The following is a 16356-nucleotide window of genomic DNA, read 5'->3' on the forward strand; positions in this document are numbered from 1 at the left end:
CATGTGTGGGCACACTTATGTTCACCCTTTATTCTGATTGACAATTACATTTGGGAAGGTATGAAAATGAGTGTATTGAACCCTTTTGATATGGCACTTGAGCGATATTGTGGGGGAGACCTCCCTATTTTTGGATATTTCATGGCAAATTTAGAATTTCAAGGAAGTAAAGCTAATGGAAAGATTTATGTGGTGGAGCAAGAAATGTCTTTGCTTAATAGAAAGAACAATGTGCCTTAGGTATTGTGTTAAATCCTAACCATCCTAAACAAGTGCTGTTGATGCAGTCTCAGAAAGTAAATGATTGGGTAACCAGATTTCCAGATTTATTTAGAGAAATGCTGGGATGTCTCAAGAAATTTGAGCATCGCATTGTACTTAAAGATGGTGTGGTATCTAAAGTACATAAAGTGTAGAATGTTCCACTTACACCAAGTGGATAGTTGAAAGAGGAATTGCAAAGGTTATGTAAAGAAGGTGTGATGGAGACAATTGAGACCCCAGAATGGCTGATGTCTGAGCTCAGTGTTATTGGAAAGAAACATAATGTAAAAATCTGTGTGTGTGAATTTAAAAGATTTGAATGAATGTATTTTGATTGATTGGCATACGTTACTACGAACAAATGAAATGTTGATGAGTGTAGAGGGAGGAAAATACTTCAACTTCACCACACTAGATTTATCAAGTGCCTTTCATCGGGTGCATTTACATAAAGAGTCCTGCCATTTAACATAATTCATCACACCTGATGGTGCTTTCCTAATTGTCTGCACACCCTTTGGGCTGGCTTCTGCATCAGCAGAGGGTAATGCAGGCATCTTGAAAGACATGTTGCATACCCTGGAATTCCAAGATAATGTGTTGATATGGGAAGAAAGTAAATAAGCACTTGATGTCCTGAGGGAGGTATTAAACAAAATGTAATCAGCAGGACTTAGCTTCGGTATGAGTAAGTGTACATTTTGTGTAAAGGAGTTGGAGTATTTAGGGCACACTTTGAACCATGAAGGAATAGGACCTAAGTTGAATTCAGTTGAATCAATAGAGAAAGCTCTGCCTGCACAAGATAGACACCAAGTAAGATCATTCCTGGGTCTTGCAGAGTATTATGCAAAATGTGTGGATCATTTCACAGACAAGGTTCATGTGTTAATGGAGAAGGGAGTTAAATTCCAATGGTCTGAAGATTGTCAGTAGGCATCTGATGTGGTAAACAAGACCATTGTAAAAGCAATAACACTAGAGCATATGATTCTGAAGACAAAACCATAATTGTGGCGAATGCAAACAATTATCATTTGGGAGTGGCGTTACAGCAGGAACATGAGAGCAAAGAAAGGGTGGTGGCATTTGCATTCCGCACCTTGAACGGGGCAAACAGCACTTATTCCACTGTGGTAAAAGAGGCTTTAGCATGTTGGTGAGGGGTATATTTGTATGGGGTGTGAAATTCGAGCTTTGCACCAACCACAAGCCATTAGTGGAATTGTTCTCCACGGTTGGAGCAGGTAAAGCCACGCCTTGTGTTGCAAAATGGCCATATCGACTACAGGAATATTAATTTACTGTGAAGTATGTGCCAGTATATAAAAACATCAATGCTGACTGTATGTCAAGATTACCACTGGATAAAGATGTGATTGATGAAGAGGATGATTGGATGAAATGATGGTGCTAGAGATCTCGTAAGTGCGCGGAGCCATAGATAAGAATGAGTGGAAAGAAACTGTATTATTGGATCCTTTATTGCTAAAATTGGTGGAGGTATTGCACAGTGCACAAAAGTGGGAAAAGATTGGGAGTTAAGCATTGTAAGACACCAGTGTACCATCCCAGGGGAAATGGTGTGATTGAGCGCTTTAACCGTGTTCTGAGTGAAATAATTCAATTAACCATATCCAGTAATTCTTGCTGGAAGAGTCAAGTTGGGGAAATGTTGTAAAACTACAGGACCACTCCACATTCTGTGACGGGGGAAACACCGTTTCTTTTGTTGAAAGGAAGAGTGCCATGCACTGTGGTGGTGCTGGCGTGGATGACTAGGTCAGGTCAATGAGGTGCTGATCACAAGAAATTGTATGAGAGGGTTGCAGAATATCAGTTGCTGTATGAAAAAAAGCACAATGACAAAGTCAAGAAGACTGGTATGAAGTACAAAGAAGGTATGTTGTTAAGAGTACACACAGGAAACATGATGAGGAAAGGTAACTCTAATCTTTCAGAAGGGTGACTGGGTGTAATAATGTAGAGCAGCAAGAATGGTTGAAGAAAACAGGTATGGTTAAGGAGTCAAAGTCTGGTATGGATGGAGTTTCGACTTCTTGGAAGACAAGACAAGTTAATCATGACAATGAACTTGGAAAAGGGGACTCAAGTATGCGGATGAAAGAAAAAACTCGAAGTTTGAGGGATTATATATGTTCTTAACATAGATAAGAATACCCTCCGCACAAATAAAGTCAAGGTTTTTAACTTATTCAGAACAAAACAAAATCCATGTACAGTGAGAATGCATAGACATGAAGGTGGAGCTTAAAGTCCTTTTATTGACATATTGTGTTAATAATCTACAGCTGACACGTGTTTTGTTACCTATGTGACTTTTTCATGGCCAACGGTAGTATCCAAAGGACCACAAAATAAGCTCGCAAGAAAGATCAACTTGTAAATTCCAAATAAATTCACATGTCCAGGTAAGCATTTCCAAGTCCTAAAAAAAGACAACAATGTTCAGTAGCTCGTAAAAACATCACGTAGTAAACATATAAAACTTTTTTTGACATTTTCTGGAGTGTCGAGAAATATTGGAATCGTGAGGAGATGTGTCCCCCAAGCACAGTCTGGGAATTGTAAAGGTGCAAACGAAATCTCTGTTCCTACTGTGGACCGTGATAAGGCCACAATCTGAAATCATCCGTGTAGTCGAGGAGCGTGGAGTCACTCACAAGCAAGGGCCCCACTCAACCTTGCTTGTGACTGACTCCACGCTCCTCCACTAGATGGAGATGAGTTGTATTTCGTATGTATTTGCTTGGGAACTTGTGTTGCCTCCAGACAACTGGACTTCCACTTCTGGAATCTGGATGGTGATTCTAGGAGATGTGAGCAGAGTGTCAGTTGTGAGGAGCACAGCAGGACCTGGGGTCGTTACCATGTTGCTAATAAACTTGTTTCCATAAAAGCCACATTTTCTCTTTGTCTTAAAAGCATAGACCAGACCCTATTTCTTCTTAGAAAAGTGGCAGAGAGGCCCCAGTATCTCCAAGAGATATGAAAGTGCCACTGGAACCTTCCAAAAGCCATTAGGAAAACTAAAAAGGGCACACAAAAAAACAGAGCGAGAGAGAGAGTTATGGGAAGGGAAGGGGATAATAAGTATTAAGTTTTAAACTGAGATACAGAACAGTGTTCAAGAGGAGAAATGGTTTCCATTTATTCACTGAAGTAAGGAATAGGAAGAGGCAGTGATGAGGAGGTAACGATGGTTAATATCTGACTGGGCAGCTCTTGCCAGTCAAAAGGGCTAATGATTTTGTAATTGCATAGAAGCATGGTTGGTTGATACATATTGTCTTGTTGCCTGTGTTGTAACGCGAAATGTTGGGGCCCCCTTGGAGGAAGTGATGAGGGGCTCTAAGTGCTCCATATGCCACAAATATTATCTGTCTTTGGGCTGAGTGGGGCCCTTGAAAGGCTTGGTGGTCCCCTGAAGGGCTGGGTCCCCCCATGCAGTAAAGGCTGCAGGGGCCTGGCTTATGCTCCTTCTTGTTTCACTGTGTATTATTGAACTGAGACATCTGTTGTTAAGTTTCAACTCCCTTTCATACATATGTGTGAAAGTGTGTTTTTTCATGATATGCCAATATAAATAAATGTGGCCTAATAACAAGTTCACCAGGTAGCAAAATACACATATGGGAAAGGCAGAGGAAGAGAAAAACGAAAAAGCGTCACAAAGGGAGAAAGCAAAAAGCTGCAAGGGTGAGCTGCAGGGGCAGGGAGTGGCTGTAAATGGATTGAAAAGGCCCGAGATGGCTTCAGGATTAAGCTGCCTCAGTATTCCGTGTTGGCAAGTTTAGTTGCAGCAGCCGTGTGTTTAAGTGGAGGGCTTTGGGCACCTGCACATTTTTATTTATAAATTAAGTACTGCTATTGTGCTAGTTGTGATCTCTAAATATGTTAGTGATCTGTCCATCAGGCTAGTGGACATAATGTCCTGTGCTACCTTGACGGACAGAGGTAAAACCACCATACGGCCATACTCAAAATCAGGCTCTACATTCCCCATCCTGAAAAGGCTGTTGTTCTTAACTCTAGTGGTAAATATGAAAATATGAGTGGCAGCAAGACGTTGAGAGTTTGAGGCGAAAACACTTGCCCGTGAAAAATACTCCCCCTCGATATTGTCAGCATACCAACAGCGGAAGCATTTCCTTCTGCACTAAATCCATTTCACCACGAAGTATTCCTCAAGAATAAACTGCGCCATTCTAAAATAGATGTATTGTATTATTTACCGCTGAAAATAAAATCAGCTCTTAGATCTTAATTTGTGTCAAAAGTAGAACCATATTTGAACTTCATCCGGTTCTCACCTAGTCCATACAGTATATTAATATAACCTCATGAACAACATTCAAGGCTACTGTTAGTAATTTAAAATGATAAAGTGAAAAGTCCAACATGGCGAGGAATGTTTGATTTGGTGAGGACCAGCTGTGCTTATGTCAGATATGATGCTTCAACTAGGCCTCATGGGATAGCTATGGCTGCTTATGTAGGCATGGTATGTGGTAAACGTTTTTCTGTGGTTAGGATATGTGTAACTGGTTGGTCCGATATCACGTGGTAAATCAATAGTCCGTGCCTTTATGGGTTCAGTGAGCTTTGGTGTGTTGTACCAAGTTTATTCATGGTTGGGACAGCTGTTAAGTGGTTATGTAAGTGTTTTGTGTGACTGTGCTTACATCACAGCTGGTCTATAAATTGGATGCGCTTAGATGCTTGGGCAAAACAGCTATTTTTTAATATATGTCAGCTGAGTTGTATGTCTGTAGTGGGTGATCAATATCTAATATACTGGCTGGAATTAGTGTTGGTTTGTGTTAGTGTGGCACGTAGTTGATTGTTATCGCCTGGCTGTAATGTGTGTTGACTGGTTCGTATGTGTGGCTAGTGCTCGATAGCTCCCCCCTGCTGGAATGAGAATTCTCTGATTCGTATTGGTGTGTTTTATGTTGGGTAGCTGTTTCCTTGTGGAAATAGCTGCTTCCTGTTTGGGAAGGGTTATAACTGGGTAGTCATCAACTGATTAAGATTCTTTTGGAAAGCACACTTTTCTTTCACATCTTACACACATGGAAACACCTCAAAAGACATTTCTAGAAGCCACCACGCTTTTTGGTGGGGGAGGTTGTTGCTCGGCTGAGAACCATGCCTAGCCTCTACCCGCCCCCCACCCGCAGACGTCACCCGGCACTCAGTGGTGAATTCACAACATGCCCTCCCCCTTAAGGATATCTTTACTGGGTGAGACGTCACCACTTGCTTGTTGCGCTTATAAATGATCCAAACGGCAGAAAAAAATTCTAATCACTGAACTTTATCTCTTTCCTTTTTTCTAGGCCTGGTTAAATTGGGTATCCACTGTGTAACGTGTCAAAAGGTGGCCATCAAAATCGTGAACCGCGAGAAGCTGAGCGAGTCCGTACTAATGAAGGTAATTTTCACGCTGGTGATTACTGGGAGAAAAGAGGCGCTGCTCCCTGGTGTTGAAACCCGCGCAGGAAAATTAATATCTTTAATTATGTTTAACAAACAGGCCTGTCAGCACTAGGGCAGCCCTAGTATTAGAGCGTACAGGGAGGGGTCGAGAGGGAATATGCTGGAATTAAACAGATAAAATACCAGGTGTCGACGCAATACATGTGTGCCCGAGAAAGGGAAGCGCTGCTCTTTGCATTGCCGGTCATACATCCTTCTACCAGAGCTGCTTCTGTGTGTCTCTTGGCAGTACTGTGTTGCACTCGGTGGAGTTTGTGTGTAGACACTAGTGTAAAGCTCCCCCGGGTTCACATAGCAAAACAAAATCAATCTGTGGGAGATCGCGGCTAGAAGGGGGGCCATAGTTGGGGTTTTGGCAGCTCCTGCTGCTCTGAAAGCAGCCCCTGACCTGCAGCCGACTAGTGAAAAGCTATAGTGCCACAATGGCCAGTCCGGACTTGCTGCTCTCTATCCCTTTGCCTTGCTCCATTTATAGGTCGAGCACACAAGCACTTTGACCTGTTGTAAGTATTGTGGGCTTTTAAATATGTCCATCTCACGCCCACCGTTTAAATTCACTCCTGGGCTTGCCTTTCAAAAAACACCTGATGTAATTGGTGAAAGCTTTACGTCTGTCCTGCTTGAGGCAGTTTTTGTCACGCCTTGCAGAATGCCCGTTACATGGATTATTGGGAGATTGCTGAAATACTTCAGAGTGGGTTTGCTGAGTTAATGTTTCAAGGGCCTTGTTTGTAATATTATCCTTTTGTTGTGAAAGGGGTGGGGCATTGGGGGTGGCAAGCAGTGAGGGGAGTGCACTCCCCTCAGAGTGCATGTGTGTTTGGCTGGCCATCTCAGGCCGGCCAAACAAACATGTGCAGTGTGCTCTCTCCAGGCCGGCACTGTGTTGCTGGGCTGGAAAGAGCAGGCACAGGCTCCCAGTTTGTCTGGGTGCGCCCAGGCTGGACGCTCCCAGCCAATCCTAACGCTGCTCTGAGCAGCACCAGGATTGCCCACAGGGTAGGCTGGGAGCCTGTGACTGCAGCAACGGAAGAAAGAGGAGCGGCGCAGCGGCGGATCAGGTACTTTTTTTATTTTTATTTTTTCATTAAATTTTACCCTCTGCTACCCCCACCACCCTCCACCCAACCCAACCCTGCTCCCGCTCCGCCCCTTGTGAGCACAGCGAGCCCGCTACTGCATACTGGGAGTCAGGAGTACATGTTTCAATTGGGCAAACGTTGTCTGCTTCCACAAAAAAGAGTTTGTCCTCCATATAGCTGTAATCATTTCGTTTATCCATTTGCCTGAGCTTGCATTTTCAGGGACACACACATGCCATTGTAATACTATTAAAGTGTGTTAGATAACTATATAATTTATGGCGTTTTCTATTGCAGCAGCACAGATGGGAGGAGGGCAGTCATTTACCTACATGGATTTCTAGGTGTGACTAGACAGTGCAACTGTCAACTGATCTTTTATCCTACACCAAAAATATTCCAGAGTTCTTTGCTTCCACATAAATACATATTTATTTCCATGCTATCTACTTGTAATTCTCTATGTTACCATACAACATTCTCTTAAAGCCAGACCTGTTGGCATTGCCAGTGCGTGTTTCTTCTTCTAGTATCTGAAACTGCTGACTTCCTGGAACTTGCATATTGCCAGAAGTCATGACATGTTCCTGGCTAATGTTTGTCCTGACTAGTGAGGTAGAGACATCCTTAAGCCATAGTTTCTAACAGTGTTGAAGTAGGTAGTTTTTTAAATTGTATGCCATAATATGTACCAATGCTGCTCTGCAAGGTTTTGAATGTGTGCCTGATTGCAGGTTTTGCACCACTGTCCTCGTGGTTTTCTGAGGTTTTGCAGTTGACCCATGTAAAAAGATCTGTGAATAACAACTGCAGTGTACAAGACCCCATGTAACTTGCCAATGTCACCAGGTCCATGGACCCTACAGGCCTAGTTACATTCACGCTCTACCCTTAACTTGAAGATAACTATGGGTTGATGTATTTGGGGATGTGGAACTTAAGTGGCATAGAAGGGGCAGTGGAGTGTCCTGTGGGAGAAATGGGCGATAGCTGTTTCATTTCAATCAATCAATCAATCAAGGATTTATAGAGCGCACTAATCACCCGTTAGGGTCTCAAGGCGCTGGGGGGGGAGCTACTGGTCGTAAAGCCATGTCTTGAGGCGTTTCCTGAATGTCAAGAGGTCTTGGGTCTGGCGAAGGTGGAGCGGTAGGGAGTTCCAGGTCTTGGCGGCTAGGTGAGAAAAGGATCTTCCTCTGGCGGTGGTGCGGCGGATGCGGGGGATGGAGGCGAGGGCGAGGCTGCGGAGCGAAGATTGCGGGTGGGGGTGTGGAAGGTGAGTCTGTCGTTGAAGTAGGCTGGGCCTGTGTCGTGGAGGGCCTTGTGTGCGTGGATGAGGAGTTTGAAGGTGATCCTCTTTGATACTGGTAGCAGGTCTCTGAGGTGGGGGGAAATGTGGTCGTGGCGTGGCTTGGTGAGACAAGGTCCAGCAACAATGAGGACTCCTGAATTTTTCTGGTATTAATGGGAGGCATCGTGCCTGGTTAGGGTAGCCAACGGTATACCCCCAAAGAATATTTTAAAGTTCTTAGACACATGTTAGGAACCTACAATGCCTCCAGGTAGGCAGGGGTCAACTGCTGCAGACAGCAGGGTTGAAGTACACCTGCACAACAAAAGCCTAGGGTTTGTTGGAAAATCTATAACATTTCTATTAAGGTGGATAGGGCATTTCAACCAACGGTGGCCTTCCACTAAGGCTTCACCTGCATGAAGCAGGTGAAATCTGCTGGTGCATTACCACGCTTTACTGGTGTTCCTACTGAACTCATACTTCCCATAGGCCTGTTGGCTGTGGCCATCGGACCCAGCGGAATCAACAGGTCATTCATAATGAGCGCACTTGTGTTCTCAATTTGTTTCTTGCGCCAGGATCTCTCTTGTGTTCACTCTTTCAAACTAGTTTTTAATAGCTTTTGTTTTTACAAAAAAAGTTTAAAATCTCATTTTAATATACTGCTCATTTTTAAATACCAAAGAATGTTTCCCTATGTTCTATCACCTCTCCGTCCCGTGACCCATGAGCCTTCATGTCTCCTTCCGTTACCTCTCCCTCCCCATCCTCCCTGATCATGACAGAACAAGTTTAGGTTTCTCAATTTAGGCAACAAAGGTGACACTGAACCTTTCAACGACTAGACCACGTCCAAGTGTCAGATTGGTAAGATGGCTCTTTGGGTGCATCTGGCGAAGATTTCTTTGTTTCGTAGTCTGAGGAGCATCCATCCTGCGTATGAGCGGGAGTGGATATTTTTCACATTTGAGCCTAAGCACTCATATATCTGCAATGTGGGGGTTCATGTTAGTGCAAGAAATAGGTGTCAACATAGTATATTTCACCGTGGATAAGTAAGTTCCTCGTACTGGGTCTTTGGCAATATTGTTCAATGCAAAGTCAGATTTTGCAGACATTTGGGACCTTCTCTCTTGAGTTTGTAGCATCTCAAAAAACATGTTTTTAAGCAGATATTGTCACAGGTTAAGTAAGGCTGAGGCACGATTCTCCCTCCTCCGGATGTCTGGAGGTACAGAGGTGGACTACAGCCAGTAGGACCTTGTCCTGGGCATTTCAAGACTTGTTCCAAAGTCAAGGGGGACTAATGCCCCCGGCACCCATATGTCTATGTGAGAAGCAGTCGACAACAAACGTACCTAAGTTAGAACACAATGACTGCAATAGAGACCGCTTCTAGAGGCTGTTCTGAGGATGCTCCCAGAGTCTCTGCAGCCATTCAACTGAGAGCTGTCTTAATAGTTTCCAAATGTTTCCAAAATATGGATTTTCGTAACCCTCCTCCATGGAACATTCTTTATCATGTTCAGAGTAGCGCCAGGCAGGTCAGTGCTGCAGGGACGCTTGTGTCTTGTACTCTTATGTTTGATCCTGCAAAGGTCTTACAGTCTGTTATCACCTCTGTTGTGTTGTGTTGCCCTTAGTGTCCGGGAAACTGGGGAGAGACTCGTGCTGTCTCCTGTGTGTGGCCTTGAATGGGGTCTCTGTGTGGTATTTTAAATTTGTATTGTTAGTGTGTTCTCTACAAGTATTGTTCTCCATAGCCTCTGTGTTAGGCTCTCTTAAAGTTTCACTCACCAGCAAATCGGTGCTTGGTTCTGTCCGACTCCTCCTGCGTGATTGGGTTAATTTTAAGTTCTGCATAGTTCATTGCTAATGGCAGCCTCTGTTTCACATAGTATTTTACACAGTAGCCTTGTTCTCGACAGGTCCTTTCTCACATGCGGAGCCTCTAATTCTTGTCAGTCACAGTGTTACCTGCCACATGGATGCCGGAATCCTTACTGGCCCATCCCATGTGCAGTACGACACTGTATTGTGCTCTACATTGGCCCTTGTGCCCTTCCTGCCCTGCTGTGAAGCACTTACTCCCTTACTTTGGTGTGTAACCTCTCCCTCTGTCATGTTCTATATGTGTCGTAGTGTCTTCATGGCTGCAAATGCAACTCAATAGTTGTGCACGGCCATTCTGGCTAGGGGTACAGCAACATCTTTTTCTTATTCCTTCATTGCAAAATTATGCAGCAAAGCAAGTCATGTCATGCAGGGTGTTTTCACTGTCTCACTGGTATCCTGCTTGCCAGGGCCCAGTGCTCATAGTGAAAACCCTATGTTTTCAGTATGTTTGTTATGTGTCACTGGGACCCAGCTAGTCAGGACCCCAGTGCTCATAAGTTTGTGACCTATAGGTATGTGTTCCCTGTGTGATGCCTAACTGTCTCACTGAGGCTCTGCTAACCAGAACCTCAGTGGTTATGCTCTCTCATTTCTTTCCAAATTGTCACTAACAGGCTAGTGACCAATTTTACCAAGTTACATTGGCTTACTGGAACACCCTTATAATTCCCTAGTATATGGTACTGAGGTACCCAGGGTATTGGGGTTCCAGGAGATCCCTATGGGCTGCAGCATTTCTTTTGCCACCCATAGGGAGCTCTGACAATTCTTACACAGGCCTGCCACTGCAGCCTGAGTGAAATAACGTCCACGTTATTTCACAGCCATTTTACACTGCACTTAAGTAACTTATAAGTCACCTATATGTCTAACCTTTACCTGGTAAAGGTTAGGTGCAAAGTTACTTAGTGTGAGGGCACTCTGGCACTAGCCAAGGTGCCCCCACATTGTTCAGGGCCAATTCCCCGGACTTTGTGAGTGCGGGGACACCATTACACGCGTGCACTACATATAGGTCACTACCTATATGTAGCTTCACAATGGTAACTCCGAATATGGCCATGTAACATGTCTATGATCATGGAATTGCCCCCTCTATGCCACCCTGGCATAGTTGGCACAATCCCATGATCCCAGTGGTCTGTAGCACAGACCCTGGTACTGCCAAACTGCCCTTCCTGGGGTTTCACTGCAGCTGCTGCTGCTGCCAACCCCTCAGACAGGCATCTGCCCTCCTGGGGTCCAGCCAGGCCTGGCCCAGGATGGCAGAACAAAGGACTTTCTCTGAGAGAGGGTGTTACACCCTCTCCCTTTGGAAAATGGTGTGAAGGCAGGGGAGGAGTAGCCTCCCCCAGCCTCTGGAAATGCTTTCTTGGGCACAGATGTGCCCAATTCTGCATAAGCCAGTCTACACCGGTTCAGGGGACCCCTTAGCCGTGCTCTGGCGCGAAACTGGACAAAGGAAAGGGGAGTGACCACTCCCCTGACCTGCACCTCCCCTGGGAGGTGTCCAGAGCTCCTCCAGTGTGCTCCAGACCTCTGCCATCTTGGAAGCAGAGGTGCTGCTGGCACACTGGACTGCTCTGAGTGGCCAGTGCCACCAGGTGACGTCAGAGACTCCTTCTGATAGGCTCCTTCAGGTGTTAGTAGCCTATCCTCTCTCCTAGGTAGCCAGACCCTCTTTTCTGGCTATTTAGGGTCTCTGTCTCTGGGGAAACTTTAGATAACGAATGCAAGAGCTCAGCCGAGTTCCTCTGCATCTCTCTCTTCACCTTCTGCCAAGGAATCGACTGCTGACCGCGCTGGAAGCCTGCAAACCTGCAACATAGTAGCAAAGATGACTACTGCAACTCTGTAACGCTGATCCTGCCGCCTTCTCGACTGTTTTCCTGGTGGTGCATGCTGTGGGGGTAGTCTGCCTCCTCTCTGCACTAGAAGCTCCGAAGAAATCTCCCGTGGGTCGACGGAATCTTCCCCCTGCAACCACATTCATCAAAAAGCTGCATTACCGGTCCCTTGGGTCTCCTCTCAGCACGACGAGCGAGGTCTCTCGAATCCAGCAACTCTGTCCAAGTGACCCCCACAGTCCAGTGACTCTTCAGTCCAAGTTTGGTGGAGGTAAGTCCTTGCCTCACCTCGCTAGACTGCATTGCTGGGAACCGCGACTTTTGCAGCTACTCCGGCCCCTGTGCACTTCCGGCGGAAATCCTTTGTGCACAGCCAAGCCTGGGTCCACGGCACTCTAACTTGCATTGCACGACTTTCTAAGTTGGTCTCCGGCGACGTGGGACTCCTTTGTGTAACTTTGGGTGAGCACCGTTTCACGCATCCTCGTAGTGCCTGTTTCTGGCACTTCTCTGGGTGCTACCTGCTGCTAAGAGGGCTCCTTGTCTTGCTCGATGTCCCCTCTACCTCCTGGTCCAATTTGCGACCTCCTGGTCCCTCCTGGGCCACAGCAGCATCCAAAAACGCTAACCGCACGATTTGCAGCTAGCAAGGCTTGTTGGTGTTCTTTCGGCGGGAAAACACTTCTGCACGACTCTTCATGGCGAGAGGGATCCGTCCACCAAAGGGGAAGTCTCTAGCCCTTTTCGTTCCTGCAGAAACCTCTGCTTCTTCTGTCCAGTAGAAGCTTCTTTGCACCCACAGCTGGCATTTCCTGGGCATATGCCGATCTCCGACTTGCTTGTGACTTTTGGACTTGGTCCCCTTGTTCCACAGGTACCCTAGATTGGAAATCCATCGTTGTTGCATTGTTGGTTTGTGTCTTTCCTGCATTATTCCTCGAACACGACTTCTTTGTCCTTAGGGGAACTTTAGTGCACTTTGCACTCACTTTTCAGGGTCTTGGGGAGGGTTATTTTTCTAACTCTCACTATTTTCTAATAGTCCCAGCGACCCTCTACAAGGTCACATAGGTTTGGGGTCCATTCGTGGTTCGCATTCCACTTTTGGAGTATATGGTTTGTGTTGCCCCTATCCCTATGTGTCCCCATTGCATCCTATTGTAACTATACATTGTTTGCACTGTTTTCTAAGACTATACTGCATATTTTTGCTATTGTGTATATATATCTTGTGTATATTTCCTACCCTCTCACTGAGGGTACACTCTGAGATACTTTGGCATATTGTCATAAAAATAAAGTACCTTTATTTTTAGTATAACTGTGTATTGTGTTTTCTTATGATATTGTGCATATGACACTAAGTGGTACTGTAGTAGCTTCACACGTCTCCTAGTTCAGCCTAAGCTGCTCTGCTAAGCTACCATTATCTATCAGCCTAAGCTGCTAGACACCCTATACACTAATAAGGGATAACTGGGCCTGGTGCAAGGTGCAAGTACCCCTTGGTACTCACTACAAGCCAGTCCAGCCTCCTACATTGGTTGTGCAGCGGTGGGATAAGTGCTTTGAGACTACTTACCACTCTTGTCATTGTACTTTTCATAAGAGAAAAATATACAAAACAAGTTCAGTGTATATACACATAACCAAAAAAGTTTTGCATTTCCTCTTTTCACTCTTTTCTAAGTGCTGAAAAGTACTTCTAACTTTCTAAAAAGTTCTAAAAAGTTTTAAAAGTTTTTTTCCCAGTCTTTCTAAAAGCTCTGACAAACTTTTTTCTCTTTTTCTATCACTTTAACTTTCTCTAAAAATGTCTGGCACAGGCCAAAATGTTGATCTGTCCAAACTTGCATATGATCACCTTAGCTGGAAAGGAGCAAGGAGTCTCTGCATAGAGAGAGGTTTGAGTGTAGGGAAGAATCCTTCCTTGGAATTGTTACTTAACATGCTTGGAGAACAAGATAAGGCTAAAAGTACCCCATCTGTTGAAAAAGTAGCTAATGGTTCCCAATCTGATCCAGGGACTCCCCCAGGAAAAGATTCAGGAAAGAAACTTCCAAGCCTGCCCATTACTAGACAGTCTAGCATAGTTGGTACTGATGTTGAGTCACACCATACAGATAGTGTTGTCTCACATCATAGCAAGAGCATTCATTCTCATCACAGTAGAAATTATGTTTCTGTTAGACAAGCTGTTAGGGTGCCCTCTGTAAGGGACAGGTCTCCTTCTGTCCATTCTCATCATACTTCTGTTTCAACACATGTCCCTCCCACCCACCCTGATGACAGATTGTTAGAAAGGGAGCTCAATAGATTGAGAGTGGAACAAACCAGACTGAAGCTCAAGAAGCAACAGCTGGATTTGGATAGACAGACTTTAGAAGTAGAGAAGGAGAGACAGAAACTGGGTTTAGAAACCCATGGTGGCAGCAGCAGTATTCCCCATAGTCATCCTGCAAAAGAGCATGATTCCAGGAATCTGCACAAGATAGTTCCCCCTTATAAGGAGGGGGATGACATTAACAAGTGGTTTGCTGCACTTGAGAGGGCCTGTGTTGTACAGGATGTCCCTCAAAGGCAGTGGGCTGCTATCCTATGGCTATCATTTAGTGGAAAAGGTAGGGATAGGCTCCTTACTGTGAAAGAAAGTGATGCCAATAATTTTACAGTTCTTAAGAATGCACTCCTGGGTGGTTATGGCTTAACCACTGAACAATACAGGATAAAGTTCAGAGAGACCAAAAAGGGGTCTTCACAAGACTGGGTTGATTTCATTGACCATTCAGTGAAGGCCTTGGAGGGGTGGTTACATGGCAGTAAAGTTACTGATTATGACAGCCTGTATAACTTGAGCCTGAGAGGGCATATTCTTAATAATTGTGTGTCTGATTTGTTGCACCAGTACTTGGTGGACTCTGATCTGACCTCTCCCCAAGAATTGGGAAAGAAGGCAGACAAATGGGTCAGAACAAGGGTGAACAGAAAAGTTCATACAGGGGGTGACAAAGAGAACAATAAGAAGAAAGATGGTGAAAAATCTCAAGATAAGCATGGGGATAAGGGTAAAACCAAAGATCCCACTTCAAATCTTAAACACTCTTCAGGGGGTGGGGATAAAACAAATTCTTCCTCTTCTTCTCAACCTACACAATTTAAAAAGCCTTGGTGCTTTGTGTGTAAAAACAGAGGCCATAGGCCAGGGGATAAGTCCTGTCCAGGTAAACCCCCTGAGCCTACCACCACTAATACATCAAGCTCTAGTGCCCCTAGCAGTAGTGGTACTAGTGGTGGGACTGCTGGCAACAGTCAAGCAAAGGGTGTAGTTGGGTTCACTTATGGGTCCATCATAGAAACTGGGGTAGTCAGTCCCAAGACAGTTTCTGTCACACCTAGTGGCATTGGCCTTGCCACACTGGCTGCTTGTCCCCTTACAATGGATAAGTACAGGCAGACAGTTTCAATAAATGGTGTTGAGGCCTTGGCCTACAGGGACACAGGTGCCAGTATCACTTTGGTGACTGAAAACCTAGTGGCTCCTGAACAACACATCATTGCACAACAGTATAAAATTATTGATGTCCATAACTCCACTAAGTTTCTTCCCTTAGCTATAATTCAGTTTAGTTGGGGTGGAGTTACTGGCCCTAAGCAGGTGGTGGTATCACCTAGCTTACCTGTAGACTGTCTCTTAGGTAATGACCTAGAGGCCTCAGGTTGGGCTGATGTAGAGTTTTATGCCCATGCAGCCATGCTGGGCATCCCTGAGGAATTGTTCCCTCTCATTTCTACTCAAATGAAAAAGCAAAGGAGAGAAGGCCTGAAAACTCAGGATCCCTCTCCATCAACAGGTAAAAAGGGTATCACAGTATCCCCTAACCACCCTACCATTCAGGATACCATTCCTGTGGTGGGAGAAACCTCTCCTGGGGTGGCACCTGTTCCAAGGGAATCATCAGCTGGCAAAGCTGAACTCCCTGAGGTAGAAGTACCTCTCTGTGGGATAACTAACATTGGTGAGAAAAAGAGCACCATTTTAGTTAACATGGAGCATCCCTCCAACCCTCCCAGAGAAACTTTAGTGCAGAAACTCTGCACTGCCTCACAACACTTAGGACAGCATCCATGCCCTAGTGTGGAGCTCATAGGACAGCATCCCTGCCCTGCTCCAACTCAAGAGAAACAGCATCCCTGTTCTCTCTTCCAGCCATATGGACAAAGTTTTTGCCCAGCTATGGCTTTACTGAGACAGCATCCCTGTCTGGCATTCCCATCATTACAAATAGGTTCAGTGGATAATTCCCACTGCTCTAAACTAAAACTTACTGATAGAAACTCTGAAAATACATCTTCACATTGTTGCTTAGCTAAAAAACTTCAAACAGGGTGGTTTACATCCCCACAGGGAAGTAACCATATAGTGGATGATAAAGGGAGTAACCAGTCTATT

At 45.0% G+C, this 16356-nt stretch overlaps 1 protein-coding gene across 3 annotated transcripts in view; it reads left to right on the forward strand.

Annotated features, from left to right (window-relative positions):
• Positions 1 to 16356, forward strand: part of BRSK2 (BR serine/threonine kinase 2) — a 615416-nt gene that overhangs the window by 225292 nt on the left and 373768 nt on the right. For all 3 annotated transcript variants that reach the window (XM_069223152.1, XM_069223151.1, XM_069223150.1), the window contains exon 2: positions 5628 to 5722. In XM_069223152.1, the coding sequence (XP_069079253.1) occupies positions 5628 to 5722 (95 nt within the window). The remainder of the gene's footprint in view (positions 1 to 5627; positions 5723 to 16356) is intronic.

Source organism: Pleurodeles waltl, chromosome 3_1, assembly GCF_031143425.1.
Source record: "Pleurodeles waltl isolate 20211129_DDA chromosome 3_1, aPleWal1.hap1.20221129, whole genome shotgun sequence".
Lineage (NCBI taxonomy): Eukaryota > Metazoa > Chordata > Amphibia > Caudata > Salamandridae > Pleurodeles > Pleurodeles waltl.